The 15,471-nt window shown below is 27.3% G+C and overlaps 1 protein-coding gene across 29 annotated transcripts in view; it reads left to right on the forward strand.

Annotated features, from left to right (window-relative positions):
• LOC129919640 (potassium channel subfamily T member 2) overlaps positions 1-15,471 on the forward strand; it is a 485,782-nt gene that overhangs the window by 369,155 nt on the left and 101,156 nt on the right. For all 29 annotated transcript variants that reach the window (XR_008773115.1, XM_056000636.1, XM_056000673.1 and 26 more), the window contains one exon: positions 14,112-14,191. Coding sequence is in view for 28 of the 29 variants with exons in the window: in XM_056000636.1 (XP_055856611.1) it covers positions 14,112-14,191 (80 nt within the window). In the remaining variant the exon portion in view is untranslated. The remainder of the gene's footprint in view (positions 1-14,111; positions 14,192-15,471) is intronic.

A 15,471-nucleotide genomic window follows, 5' to 3' on the forward strand; every position in this document is an offset into this window, starting at 1 on the left:
GATATAAAAACATATTTGGTTAAGTAGCACTCCCTTTTTTGTGACGTCATATTGGATTTAAAATTTTTAAACAGGAATTAAAAATAATTATAAAATAAATTAATTATAAGACCTTTTCGATGTTTATAAAAAAAATTTACTTCAAAATGCCAAGAACATAAAAGAGCACTTTGAAGTTTTATAAACTCAAACCTTTTCGTCCCATAGAATTTTTTATGAGGTTCTTCCTAGTTTGACAATCCAACATTGAAGCTATCAAATTTCCAACGTCAACTTCGTTGAAAAAGGATACCTACATCTTATTATTAATTTAAACCAACAACAAAAACAAAAAAAAAGCAAAACTATTTCATTGTCTATTCTAGCTTTCAAAGTTCAAAAACGTCACTTTGCATGACACACAAATTTCAAGACACCCAACACGAATTTGCCATAAGCATAAAAAATCGTCCTTATCATGTGGATTTTTTTTTTTTTTTTCTAAATTTCTCATGGGACATGGAAAAACCTGCGCTCGTTCTGGTCTGCAAAGCCAAATGGATTTGTCTCATTTTAGTTTTATGTAAGGACATACGAGTCTATATACGTATCTATTCACTGAGGAACTCTTTTTTTATCGTTTTTTTTTATTTTTCTATTAAACTATTTTTGAGCTTTGATGGATGGTTATGGTTTTTTAGTGTCAGTGAAAATGCAGTAAAAAAAAAAAATTGCAAGCAATCCATTAGCACCAATTTAGTTAAAACACTTAAAATGCAATAAGCAATGAGTTAACGACAGAAAAAAAAATGCATATAAAACAGAAAAAATTAACTAATAGCACGCGCGTTATTATATTAAAGGTCAGGTCAGAAGAGCTAAAACTATTTAAAATAGAAAAAAAAAATATAAAATGAAAAATGGGAGAGACAGTTTTAGCATAATTTAATTTTATAAGCGCAAGAGTTTTTTTTATAGTCTGGGAATAGCAGTGTTGTTTTGAAGCATTCAATTTTAATTGTAGTTGAGTGCAAAAAATTGGTTTATTTTAAATAGGATTGGCACATGCAAGTTAGTGTACCTGGATTTTGCTAAGTTAAACAAACTAATTTTATAAAAATTTTAGAAAATACAAAAATAAACTAAAAAATGTGTTTTTTTTTTTACATTGACAGTAAATGGAATATGTGAATGCAATGTTCAAATGCTTTCAGAATTTCCCTCAAACAATTATTTAAGGTATGCATATTTGTACTTCGATTAACCTTTATGGAAAGCATTCCTGTATCCAATGTAATGGAAATATATAGATCAAATGCTATAAGGAAGGAAGACAACTTTTAATTTTGTTTTACCAGGTCAAACAAAACTGTGCAGTGCCTCAAATAACAAAAATGTGTATAGAGAAACATGATGGTTCCTTTCTGTAATAAATTCGATACGAATACTGAATAAAAAGATTTAATTTACCGCTTGGGAAATCAAACCATCATCATTCCAAAAATACCTCAAAGGTCTGTGCTTTTGATAGAATAGAATTTCTTTTTGGATGTTTATTAAAAAAATCTTTAAACTCATTTAAAAATCCATTGGTATTAATAAAACGCTTCGATTTGGTTTTGAATATAGGATTTTGTTGTTGTCTAAATAAAGTTGTTAGTTTGCATTTAACCTACAAAAATACATCAACATTTTAAATTGGGTATTCAGAATGAAATATTTAAATGATGGCATAGGAACCAAGAATTCGGAAACTTAATAAAATAAAAGGATGTTTTTTTTTTCTAAAATCTAAAAAGCCAATGATTCATGTAATACTTTAAAGATATTTACTTTGACCGTTCTTTGCCATTGTGACCAATATAATTTATGAGGTCTCAAAGTTCTAGGGTACCCTTTAAATTTTTGTTTGTCAATAAAAAAAAAAAAATCATGTGTGCAATTCACACGTGGTAGAAGTGAAACCTTAAAAAATCATTTTTCTTGAAAAAATAGAAAAAATCTACCTATTTTTATTCTATCACCTTCAAATCCATGTTTTTTATATGACAACCTATATATAAATTTTATATCATCTGAAAGCTTTTTGTCTTAGCTCCAAATATATATATCGATCAGACCTATGAGACATCTACAAAAAGAGCTAGAAATTTTTAAACTCGATGAAATTTCATAAAAAAAAGCAAAAAAAAATTTATTTTTATGTTCTCATGCTATTAAATCAATTTTTTTGTTTGACAACCTATAAAAAATTTTATACCATGTGAAAGCTTATTGTTTGACCTTGTATAATGATGTATAAATCTTTTTTCAAAGATGTCTACAAGAGAAGTTAGTCGGCTATTACATGAAGCCTCAAGAGGCGCGCCTCTTTTCAAACATAATGAGTGCAAAAGAGAAAAAAGATGAAAGAAAAAATTATTCGACCGGAGAGTCGTGGGTCGAGATTCTGAGACTCTTTTTTGACGTTTCTTTCTCCACTTTTTCTTTTTTCAACATTCCCTTTCATTTTGTTTGCTTCTTGGTGCAATACAACAACAACAAATTTTAAATCAAAAGAGAAATGTCAAATTTGAGGCCTGGACTCAAGAGGCATCGTATAATAGTACGCGCCTCACAGAATGATTTTCAAAAGAAAATTAGAAAAAAGAGTCAAGCCTCTTGAGGCTTCGTGTAATAGCTGACTTAGAATTTTTTAAAGTCAACCATGTCGAATTTCCAGACTGAGATTACGGAAGCTGGTCATCGCCAACAGATCTCCACAGGTGTTTTGAGGTATTATTAAATTTTTTTCAATTTAAGATTGTGTAACTTGTAGAGCATCTACCGTTATGTGTGATATATCAAATAAAAGGTTATGTTATCAGCATGCGTTTTAAAGTTAAATCAAATTTGTGTGTGCACTAGATCAAAAGATATAACGTGTGTAGAAAAAGAACATCTTTGTACCGTTATCTAAGAATTTTGAATATGAAATTAATTGAAATTTTGTACAATTATAGTTTATTTAATTACCTATCTACAGTGCAAATTTCATTTACCTACCTATTAAAATAAAAAAGTTATAACAAGTTGAAGTCGTGTCGCGTTTTCGTTTCATCTTGTTTCAAATCACTACGATACTAAAGAAGTTTCCACTTAAAAAAAAAACACCCTTTCATCCATATTATTTTCTTGAACAGATTTTTGCTAGATTTCAATAGAGTATAATTTTTAAGCTATTGATGCATAGATTTTATAGTGGGCCTTTGGAATGGGGGCCGCATTAAGAAAATTCGTAACGAAAAAACCTGACGCAATCCACTTGGGTGGTTTGCTTAACGTGCATGTACACATATGTACATTAGGGTGGGTCAAAAAAAATCAAAATTATTTTTTTTGATTTAGTACTCCGAAAAATCGATTGCTAGACACCTCTAGAATATACACACCAAATATGAGCTCTTAATATTAATGGGAAGGTTCTCCGCTTTGCAATTTTCCATTTTTACATCAAGCTTCTACTAAAAAAAAAATAATTTTTTTTAAAATCGACTTTTTAGCAAATTTCGAGAAAATCTTTAAATATTCGTTTTTTGTTCTTAATTTTGTAACAAATTGAAAAATTATAATAATCAAACGCGCAGGACATATTCTTATAGGAAATAGATTGTTCCACAAAAGCAATGAATTTGATGTCAGTCAATTTTTTGTAGAACGTTTAAGTCCCTACAAGAATATATCTTGCTAATTTGAAAATAATAAATTTTCAGTGAATTTGAAAATTTTTAAAAGTAAAAAATGTTTTTATAATTTTTTTTAACTTTGACCTCGAATATCTTTAGAATGGTTAGATTAATGAAAAAAGTTATCAAGACCTTTTTTGTGGAGCAATCAATTTCCAACAAGAATATGTCCTGCGCGTTTGATTATTATAATTTTTCAATTTGTTACAAAATTAAGAACAAAAAACGAATTTTTAAAGATTTTCTCGATTTTTGGACCTCAAATATCTATTAAACGGTTAGATAAACGAAAAAAGTTTATAAGGCCTTTTTGTAGAGCGTTCAATTTCCTACAAGAATATGAAAAGAAATTTGCTAAAAAGTCAATTAATAAAAAAATTATTTTTTTTAATAGAAGCTTGATGTAAAAATGGAAAATTGAAAAGCGGAGGACCTTCCCATTAATATAAAGAGCTCATATATTTGGTGTGTATATTCTAGAGGTGTCTAGCAATCGATTGTTCGGAGTACCAAATCAAAAAAAAAAGAATTTCGATTTTTTGACCCACCCTAAGGTATGGGTTTTTTTGCAAAAGGTTATAGGTATCTACTTCAAAAAATATCTTTTCCTTTTGCCAAACAAAGTGAAATTTGTTAAATGCTCACTATCAAATGGTGCGACCTGCGGCCCGATTCCCCAAGAGTGAGTTTTTTACGTGGGTTTTTTTGTGCCTTGTTCGCAAGGCAATTTACACTTTTTTTCGTGTACATATAGGAACTCACTCTTGCGAAATTGGACTTCTGCTTCTTTTTTAGTGTTGCATGTGCAAAAAAAATAAATACAAATTAACATGAGCTAGGGTAAAAAGCATACTAATATGCATATGCAAAAAAGGACTCCTTTAGGTGGCATGGAAAAAACATACAAAATTTTGAAAAAATGGTTTGAAAAATAACCACCAAGATATGGACAATAGGGCGTTCGTTATTTTTGAATCAAGTTCCTAAGTGGAAAAACTGTTTCTAAATAATAAAAAAAAAATCCCCTTATTTTTTTAGATTTTTATTTTGTCGCTAGATGGCTCCCCAAGAGGGTGATGCGGTTCTATTCTATATTAAAAACCCTTTTCAAAAAGGTATAAACCATTTTTCTAGGACTAGGGGTTTAGTCAGGACATGCATGTCTATTTTGGGTTTTATTTTTCATGCTACTCATATGCTTGTTTTGATAAAACATGCTTGGTTTAATATTTTACTTTTAGGCTATATCTAAAAAATTGGCCTAATAAGTCAACATATACCTATTTCAAATGATAAAAAACTTTAACCCTCTTGGGGCGCCATCTAGCGTCAAAATAAATATCTGAACAAATTAGGGTATTTTTTTTTTATTCCCGAAAAAAACCTAAATAACGAACGCCCTAATGGACAATTTTGATGCACAAAGAAAAAAAAAATTGGTGCTTTATTTTCATGAAAAGTGTGTGATTTCAAGAAATCATTTTAATACTTCTTAAAAAACATGTAGGCTTCAGTTATGGTTTAATTCTTTAGAAGAAATATTAGGTATTTAAGGTATTTTTTTTTTTTTGTATACTTTTGCAGTTAAAAAAATTGACATAATGAGAAATGCTTTTTTTTTAATTTAATTAATTTTTTTCGCTTTTTATAGCATACGTATTGAGCTTAAAAAATTATAAATTATCACATTATCACGTAAAATTATCGTCCGTAAACCGAATTTACAGACAACCACTTTTTTTTTCTCTGAAAATAACACTGGTCAACAAGGTTTTTGTTACAGAAATCAATATACATATACTTTTCTATATGTTTTTTGTGTCACATCACGTTTTTGAAATATTCCCGTTAAAAAAAATCAAAAATACCGCTTTTTACCAGTTTTCGATGTTGTTTCTAAGCGTTTGATTATATTTGTTTTAATTAAATTTGTAAGGGTTTCTAAAAGAACTAAATTTTGTCTTTCTTTAGTTTTCTCAATAAATCAATTTCACCTCAACTTCACTTTTATTAATTTGAAAATTGCCTTAATGAAGTGAACAAATTTCTTGCTTTTTTTACACTCTTTACAATTTTTGTCAAATTCCGTTTTTTGTAAAAAAAAGAGATGTGTGCAATTCACACGTGGTAGAAGTGAATCCTTAAAAAAAAATTTCTTGCAAAAACAAAGAAAAAATCTACCTATTTTTTATTCTATCTGCTTTAAATACATTTTTTTTATATGACAACCTATATTAATCTTATATCATCTGAAAGCTTATTGTTTCAGCTTAAAATATTTATATCGTCCATGTCTATACAACATCTACAAAAAGAGCTTATTTTTTTCAAACCAAATCACTTTTCATCAAAAAAGAAAAAAAAATCAATCTTTTTTCTCGTTTAACACCATTAAATATATTTTTTTAAATGACAACCTATAGAAAATTTTATATCATCTGAAAGGTTATTTCACCTTTTATATGACGTATGAATCATATTTCTACCATGCCTAGAAAAAAAATAAGAATTTTTTGAAAGCCAACTATGTCGAAATTTCAAGCTGAGATTACGGTACTTCCTACACTGGTTATCGTCAACAGATCTCCACAGGTGTTTTGAGGTATTTTTAAAGTTTTCCAATTTAAGATTGTGTAACTTGTAGAGCTCGTACAGTTGATTCTGATATATCAAATGAAAAAGTTAATTGAAATTTGTATGTGCACTAGATCAAAAGATATAATGTTTGTAGAAAAAGAACATCTTTTTACCGTTATCTCAGAATTTTGCATATGAAATTAATTGAAATTTTGTACATTTATAGTTTATTTAATTATCTACAGTACAAATTTCATTAATCTATCTATTAAAACAAAAAAGTTATAACAAGTTGAATGTGCGTGTCGCGTTTTACTTTTCATCTTGTTTCAAATCACTACGATACTAAAGAAGTTTTCACTTCGAAAAACTTCAGCCCCTCATTTGTTTACTTGACTTTGAAAATACATTCTTGTGAACCATAGAGGTAAGACGACGATCTTGTAAAAAAGATTCCCAATTTTGTATTGAATACGCTACTTTTGAGCCTGATGGGACCGAGCGGATTCATCGGATTCAGATTCAGCGCATCAAAATACAAACCCTAGATGGGGCTAGTTCGTTGTATACACACCAAATTTTGTTATTTTTTGTACTGCTGTTATTAATATATTTTTTTTATCAAACAGAGAATGGAACGAAAAGAATATTTATGTAGGTGGGTACCTACATCCATTATTTTAAAATGCTTCCACTCAGCTCAGACTATGCTGAAGACATTTTAATGCTGCCAACAAAAAAAAAAAAAAACACATAATTGAATCATCAATGTGAAATTTCATTATTGACAAAAAACACAGCACTTGCATTTATCCTTTAGTGATTTTTCATGTTGTTTTATTTTTTTTTGCAGAATCATAAGGATTTTATATTGCTCTCAATTCGGGCGAAAAATTAAGGAGAAAATAAAGCAAAAAAAAACTGAATAAAAAAGAAGCAGAATGATAATGAAATAAAAAAGTTCAACGAAAGTACATATATCTTTCTTTCTTTTTTTTTTGTTTCTTCTTCTCCGAAAAACTGTCCAAACAAAATTTGTAAATAATTGAGTTTTGATTTGATCACTATACATTTCTTGAGAAATTTAAAATACCATTTTTATAAACTTGATCCATTACTTTTGTTTCGGCTTATTTTTAATACTGGAGCTTATGTATATAAAAATAAAAAGGCTAAAAGTTTTTTATATAAGTTTTGTCAAAAAGTTAATAGTCTTGGTAATTCCAGTAAAAATCACTTATTTTTTTATCAATTTTGTACCTGTTTCTTCATTATTTCCACTTAACAGAAAACACCTAAAAACACACCCCCACATTCACAGTCTACAAACCAGAATAATAAATTTAAAGTCCTTGATTGTTCCTTGTTAAAACAAACAATAAACATCCCAAAAATGTAAACAATTATGAGTACCTTCTTTGGGACTAAGTCATTAACCAATACAATTTAGCAAAATAAACAAATAGCTTCCAGCCGAAATGACTCCATTTAGGTGCAAAAAAGCAGAACAAAAAAAAATACACAATTTGATGCTTTAAATCGCTACAAGGCCATTTTCGTCCTCAGTGAAAAAAGATTATGATTATGTGGGTAGGCGGCTCGGCGACGGAGCTTTATATTGTTATTCATTATTTTAACCAACACCCCCTCTTTTATACTTATCCTTATAACGGTGGCTGTGTGGAAGATTGAACACACTTCATAATGTTGAAATTATGTGACCCTAAATTGTTTATTTTGAATTATTATTGTGCAGAGGATTACATCGTCGTAGCGTAAATCATTTAAAATAATAAATTTTTTTTTACAAAGTGTTCACCTTTTTGGTCCTTTAATAGGCTGTGGATTATATTTTAAAAAGAAGACCATTTGATAGATTTTTTTTTTATTAAGAAGCATTTTTATAAGAGTTGTAAAGGAGGATTAAATTTAGAATTTGTTTTTGTTTTTATTATTTTTTGTTTGTTTGTTCAATAGTTGTACCCTTGTATAATGTATTTTTTTTTTTATTAATGTCAAATTTATTACCTTCGGTGGCTTTTTAGAGAAATATTTTAATATTATTTGGGTGGTAGAAAAATATTAAATTGAATTCAATTCTAATAGGTGGTTTTATTAATAAAGATGAAATGAAAGGTTTTATAGGGTGGTTTCATACCTAGATTATATTTTTGGATAAACCATCATTCACATCCTTAATTAAGGTCGAATCTATAATAACACACCATATTTTCATGATTGTGGTTTCCAGAACATATGTTTGCAAACTTACACTAACTATTTTAGAAATAAAGAAACATGGATATAATGAGTCCATCGAGTCAGTCCATCCAACATTTTTCAAAACCTTCAAAATAGCACCCTAAAGTTAGCAAACCAAATTAAAGAGAACATAAGTTTTGCTATTGCATCTTTTAGGACTAATTGAGTGTTCCAAATTATTTTGAATTATTAGGTAAGTGCTCAACTAAATATTTCATTTTCCGAAGCATTTCCCGAGAATTTCCGAAAAAAGTACTCACTTTTCTTACAATTCATGTTCTATTACCTTAAACTTTATTTTTCTGAAAATTTTTTTTTTTTAAGTTTGAGCAACCTTAATTTACATATATTACGAAAAAAACTTCAAAATATCAATTTTGGATTTAAAAAAAAAAATCAATTTTTTCATTATGCTTTAGTGAATTTTGTATAAATATGTGGACATTTTTTACTTGCGACATATATGTAGGTACCTACTATAGGGCAACTTTAGGATTCGTTCTATGGCATTAACCATTAGTTACGGTTGAAGAAATATTTTTTTTTTTTTATTTCAAAAGTTGTGTCTTATCTGTAAAATTACACACAAAAATTTTAATAGAAATCGTTTTGGTGTCTGAATATCTCTTAGAAGCAACCTGATTTCAACGAAAATTTTTATACAAAAGCGATCAAGAGTAACCGTTATAATAAAATTTTAGAACATTTTCAAAAAACACATTTTTGGATTTTTTTAAAAATATTTCAAAATTTTTTATTGAAAAAACAATTTTTTGAAAAATGGTTAGTGATATATTTCGAAATTTGGTTGTTAAGGCAAATTAATTGTTTCTTAAAAATGGCATACCAAAAAATTTTTTTTAATGTTTGAAAATTTGTTAAAAATTATTTTTTCATTATTTTTTTTTCGAAAAATTCCTTTTCGTACAAGAAATCAAATGGCATACTTCATTTTTTGGTCAAAACCATTAAGAACCGTGTTTTATTAATTATAAAAACACATTTTATATATTTGTTTTCATTATGTATCAGAAATTTGCTTTAGTAAAATCCAATTATAATTTTCCTAATTTTTGTTCATAAAAACTTTTAAGATAAGAGCTACTTTTAATATAAGAGCAAATAGGAGTGACCCCAGTCGTGCTTTTATTTTTTTAGTTGTAAGAAATTTTTTTATGAAAAAAAATTATTTTTTTAACTCCAACAATAAAAAATAAAATGCACGACTGGGTCGCACGAACTTGCTCTTAGAGTTAAAGTTGCTTAGATTTTTAAGACTTTTTATATACAAATTTGAAAAAAAATAAAATTCGTTTTTTAAAAAAATAAAATAAAATCTAAAATAAAATTGCCCTCCAAAACAAGTATGCAGTTTTGATTGGTATTTTAAGAAGCTTTTTTAGAAAAAAAAATTTCAAAATCGTTAGAGCCGTTTTTTAAAAAACTAATTTTTCATAAATAATTTTTTGGAAAAAAAGTTTTAAGATAAAATTGGTATGCCATTTTGTAGAAATCACTGATCAACATCAAAAAACAAAATTTCAAAAAAAATCAATGTCCCGTTTTTGAAAATTTGATTTTTCAAATATTTTTTACATCCAAAAAATATTTTTTTTGGAAATTTTATTTGTGGTTTATATTTAAATTATATAAATGCTTCTTCACAAAAAGTTTGAAATCGAATAAGCAGTTTCGGAGATAATCGGATTTGAAAAAAAAAACGGTTGTATGACAGGTACCGTTAATAATGATTTTGAGTCGCCAAATAACGCTACATACCAAGTTTGACATTAATCGATCCATCCGTTTAGGCTGTATCTCCTTATACAGACAGACATACAGACAGATAGACAGAAGGACAGACAGACAGACAGACAGACGGACTTCAGGGACCCACTTTTTTGGAATTGTCACATATCGTAATGTCATGGAAAAATGTTATTTTAAATTTTTTTTTGTACGAATGCATAACTTGATATATAATAGTATCTATATCGCAAGTAAAAACTAGCCTAACGTCCTACAGCATATTTGGAAGAAGAGGTCTAACTGAAATCTGAGTAAGAAGTTTTATAGCTTCATATGCGTCCTGATATCAGATTCAAAAGTCACGGTTTTATATGCACAGATAAAACAAAATAACGCTGGAATAACCTTACTTCTGGTATATTTAACATTATTCGGACACTTAAAAAAAAAAAATGATTCATTTAAAAATGTTCAGAAGTTAATTCTGGCATAACGCATAATGGAATAAGTAAAACGAGTATGAACTTTTTTGAAAAGTTTTAAATAAGCTATTCGTATTTATTTCCTCTGATAAAATTATATTGGTATCCTGAAATAAAAATACCTTAAAGAGTTCAACACGAATTTGGTCTTTAAAAAACGTAATTGTAATAAATCAAGTTCAGCGAGAATCTTTACAACGTTGTTAACCTTCGCAAACAAAGAATATATATGCTATTATTGTGACATCATTTCCAGTGACATTTAATCTTCTAACACAATTTTAACGATTCTATATTTATGACCGCTTTGAAATAGGGATAAAATAAAAAAAAAAGAAGAAAAAAAAGGAACAAAGATGAAAAATGTATCTTTTTTTCTTTTTGATTAAAAACATCAAGGACATCGATTGGCAGAGACGGTCTATGGGCATGAGGAAAAAAAAATACTAGATCTCACGCATTTAGCTTATAGAAAGACCAAACGCGGAAGTTCAAAATAACATCAAAATCAAAGGATCAGATAAAATAATAAAAAAAAAATATACTTGCGAGCGGGTCGAAAAGTACAGCTATAGGCGAAATGGTGAGATAAATTAATAGTAGCAGTGGCAGTAGATGATGATTGATGTTCAGCTGAGCGCACACAGGATTGCTTTTGATATACTGGGTTCTTGTTTTAAGTGACTGTGATTGAGTTTGATTATTTTTTTTTTTTTTATTTGAAGAAAAATAAAAGTTCAAAATAATAGCAAAATTAAATGTGATTTTTATGTGATACATTGTTAAAGATACTGACTACATTGGGTGATATAAAGGGGAAATGTTTAACTTTCCACATTATCTTTATTTGAATCTGATTATGATTCACTTGTTTTATTTTTTCATATGAAAATTTGGTCCTCTGTATCCAGTCTTCCCCTTTTTGAAATAAAAATGTGTGGTTAAAAACAGGGTTTTAAAAATATCAATTAAAAAAATGCATTCGAATAAAAAAAAAATATTTATTGCAACTAAAAATATTTTACATTAAAAAAAATTTTTATTGCAAATGAAAAAAAAAAAATTGCATTGAAAATAAAATTTTTATTGCAAATAAAAGTATTTTGCATTGATAAGAAAATTTTATTGTACTAAAAAATGTTCTGCATTGAAAAAAAAAAATCAATGCAAAGTGTGTAATACTATTTTTTAATATTCGTCGAATTTCCTACAATTTTGAATATATTTTGACCATACATTAATTTCAATGTCATAATTGAAATAACTAATATAGGAATGTCAAATAGTCAAAATTGTAAGAAATTCGACGAATGAATTTTTTTTAATGCAGAAAAAAAATTTTATTTGCAATAAAATTTTTTTTTTTCAATGCAAAATATTTTTATTTGCAATACAAATTTTATTTTCAATGCAAATTTTTACTTGCGATATAGGTACTTATGTATATCAAGTTATGCATTCGTAAAGAAAAAAAAAGTTGAGATAACATTTTTAGATGACATTACGATGGTAGACAATGCCAAAAAAGTGGGTCTCGGAAGTCCGTCTGTCTGTCAGTCTGTCTGTATAAGGAGCTACAGCCTAAACGGATGCACCCATTAATGTCAAACTTGGTATGTAGCGTTATTTAGCGACTTTCCAGATGGGTTTTTGGAATTAATTTTTTTGGACCAAAAATAACGGTACTTGTCATATACCGATTTTAGTAAAATTGAAATATCTCGAAAACGGCTATAACGATTTTGTTTAAAAAATTCAAATGCTTGTTTTGAACTAAGGTCTATCTTTCAATGAAATTTTTTTTTTTGAAAATCATTATTAACGGTACCTGCCATAGAACCGTTTTTTTTTTTAAATCCGATTATCTCCGAAATTGCTTATTCGATTGCAACGAAACTTTTTTGAATAAGCATTTATATAATTTAAATATAAACCAAACATAAAATTTCCAAAAAAATAATTTTTGGATTTTTAAAAAAATTTTGAAAATTTTTTTTTGAAAAATCAAATTTTCGAAAACGGGACATTTAATTTTTTTTGAAATTTTGTTTTTAGATGTTGATTAGTGATTTCTACAAAATGGCATACCAATTTTATTTTAAAACTTTTTTTCCAAAAAATTATTTAGGTATAAAAAATTAGTTTTTAAAAAATTTTTTTTTTTTCTAAAAATGCATGTTAATTTATCAATAAAAACTGCATACTTGTTTTGGAGGGCAATTTAATTTCAGATTTTATTTTATTTTTTTTTAAAAACGAATTTTATTTTTTTTTTGATTTTTTTTTAGCTGTATAGTAGGTACCTACATTTTCCAAATTTCTATATAAAAAATCTTAAAAATTTAAGCAACTTTAACTCCAAGAGCAAGTGCGTGCGACCCAGTCGTGCATTTTATTTTCATTTGCAATAAAATTTTTTTTTACAAAATATTTTAAGTTGCAATAAATATTTTTTTCAATGAAAATATTTTTCAGTTTTTTTTTTTTTTTTTTTTTTTGATGCAAATATTTTTTCAGTTTCAATAAATATTTTATTTTTCAATGGAATAGAGTGTATTATTCCAATCTGTAGTATTTTATCTAACTTCAAAGAAAATCTGCATTCAGGGGCAAAAAATGGAAAATTTAGTTGTTATATAATTTTTCCAACCACCTATATGAATATTGCTTTCTTCCTCAGTAAATGTAAGTATTCCAAACCAAAGAAAAGCGTCTCTATCAGCATATATTCTGAATTCCTTAAATAAAAAACACACTAAAGTGCTCTGATGCAATAAAGAAAAAAATGTTAATACGACTTCAAAGGTTTTGAAAAAGATACATCTTGCAATTTGCACTGTTCACTTAGAGAAAAGAAATATTTTTCATAAGAATAAGTCACAATGCTCCTAACATGCTAAAAAGAAGAATTTAAGGTATACTCTGCTCGTAGGTATAAAGTTCGTGTTGCAATAAAATACTTAACTTTGTAAGATATCACACATAAAAATGTCCTGAAGCATACACGTTTTTTGTTATTTCCTTTGAATCCTTTGAAAACTTAAGAAAAGTCGTTTATCTTGTTAGAAAAAAAATGTCAGAATCCTTCCAGCTTCTGTTTCACAAAGTGATTGTCGATAAAAATGCATTTGAACTTAAGAAATTTAGAATAGTTTCTTTTCGTGTCTTAATGTCATTTCAGCAGAATAATAATAATTGACTTCAATGTCAGCTTTTATGAATAAAAAATATTAAAGTGTTTTCATTTTAAATAAAATTTTCATGCACATACATTTTTTTATCTTCTAAAGTTTGTATAAAATATTAAAAAAATATATTTTTTTCTTTGTCATTACAGAGTCCGAGTTGAATACTACGTTAATGAAAATACATTCAAAGAAAGACTGCAACTTTACTTCATTAAGAATCAAAGATCAAGTAAGTAAAAGCAAAGACGTATAGAAAAAAGTTTTAAAGGTCTATTTTATTGTTATTGTGTAAAATTGTCTGTAGGCAGAGAAATTCCTGAGAAATTTATAGATTTCAGTAACTCAAATAAAAGCCCAAAGGCAAATTACAAAAAAAATAAATAAAACTTTTCAATCCCCAGTGGGTTTCCGATTTTGACTTGAAGGACTTTTTGTCGTCAATGCTAATAGGCATCGTGGGAAAAAGTAAAACACAAATTTCTGTGTAAAAAAAAAACGACTCTTTTGGTTTTCGCACCCGAATTAAGAAATTTAAATGAGGCCTTCTTCAATTTCTCTCTCTAGCTTAAAGATTAGCAAAGTCCTTTTTTCTACTCTAATAATTTTTTTTTTTTTGTGTGATTATTCAAATGATTCCTTTTTGCTTGAAGCCATTTTTCAGGTTGATTAATCTATCCGCTACACGTAGTTTGTAGATTTGCATGATTTCTTATTGATGCTTGATTGGGCACCACAGACTGAATAAATCAAAGCTGATTTAAAAACTCAAAAAGAAGTTAGATAATGTCCTTGAGGTTGATTACGATTTAAGTAGTCGATTAATCAATGATTTCAAAGAAATAGACAACTTAAATTTTTTTTATTAAATTAAAAATTGATTAATTTGAATAAGGGTCAATTTTTCAATAGTCAGTTAAACAGTCAGTTAGTACTTATTCCTAAGGATAGAGAAAAAATCAATTTTTCAACAAGCAGATATAGCTTATTCCTTAGAATAAAACTATCTGCTTCTTTCAGAGACGAATACAAATTATTCTAAGGAATAATCTCAACAAAAATATTGTGTCAGTTGTCAAAGCTGTTTTGAAAGAATTTTGAAAAAAATACAGTGGAACACAATAAAACAAAAACAATCATGAATAAAAATGACGTTTAATTTTAAATATTTTTGAATTTGACAATTTTTTTTTGTTATTCTGTAGAATAAATTATTCTTGATTGAAAAATTCAATGTTTTTATCTGATTGTTTATGAGCCTAATAACTTTATTCGTCGAACAGTTAACTGACTGTTTATTAGAAGATTGAAAAATTGGCTCTAAGAATTATAACAAAACTAAAGAATATGGTGAGTAAATATTTAATAATATTTTTTCTGATGGCTATAGGCTATGACTAACGTATACAAATTTCATGGAAACTAAAGTATATTTCCAAGGATTACTAAGGTTTTCAAATTTTATAAAAAAAAAAACAAAAGCCTAATTTAAAGTAACCATATCAAGGCATT

This window comes from Episyrphus balteatus, chromosome 1 (genome assembly GCF_945859705.1).
Source record: "Episyrphus balteatus chromosome 1, idEpiBalt1.1, whole genome shotgun sequence".
In the NCBI taxonomy this organism is placed as follows: Eukaryota; Metazoa; Arthropoda; class Insecta; order Diptera; family Syrphidae; genus Episyrphus; species Episyrphus balteatus.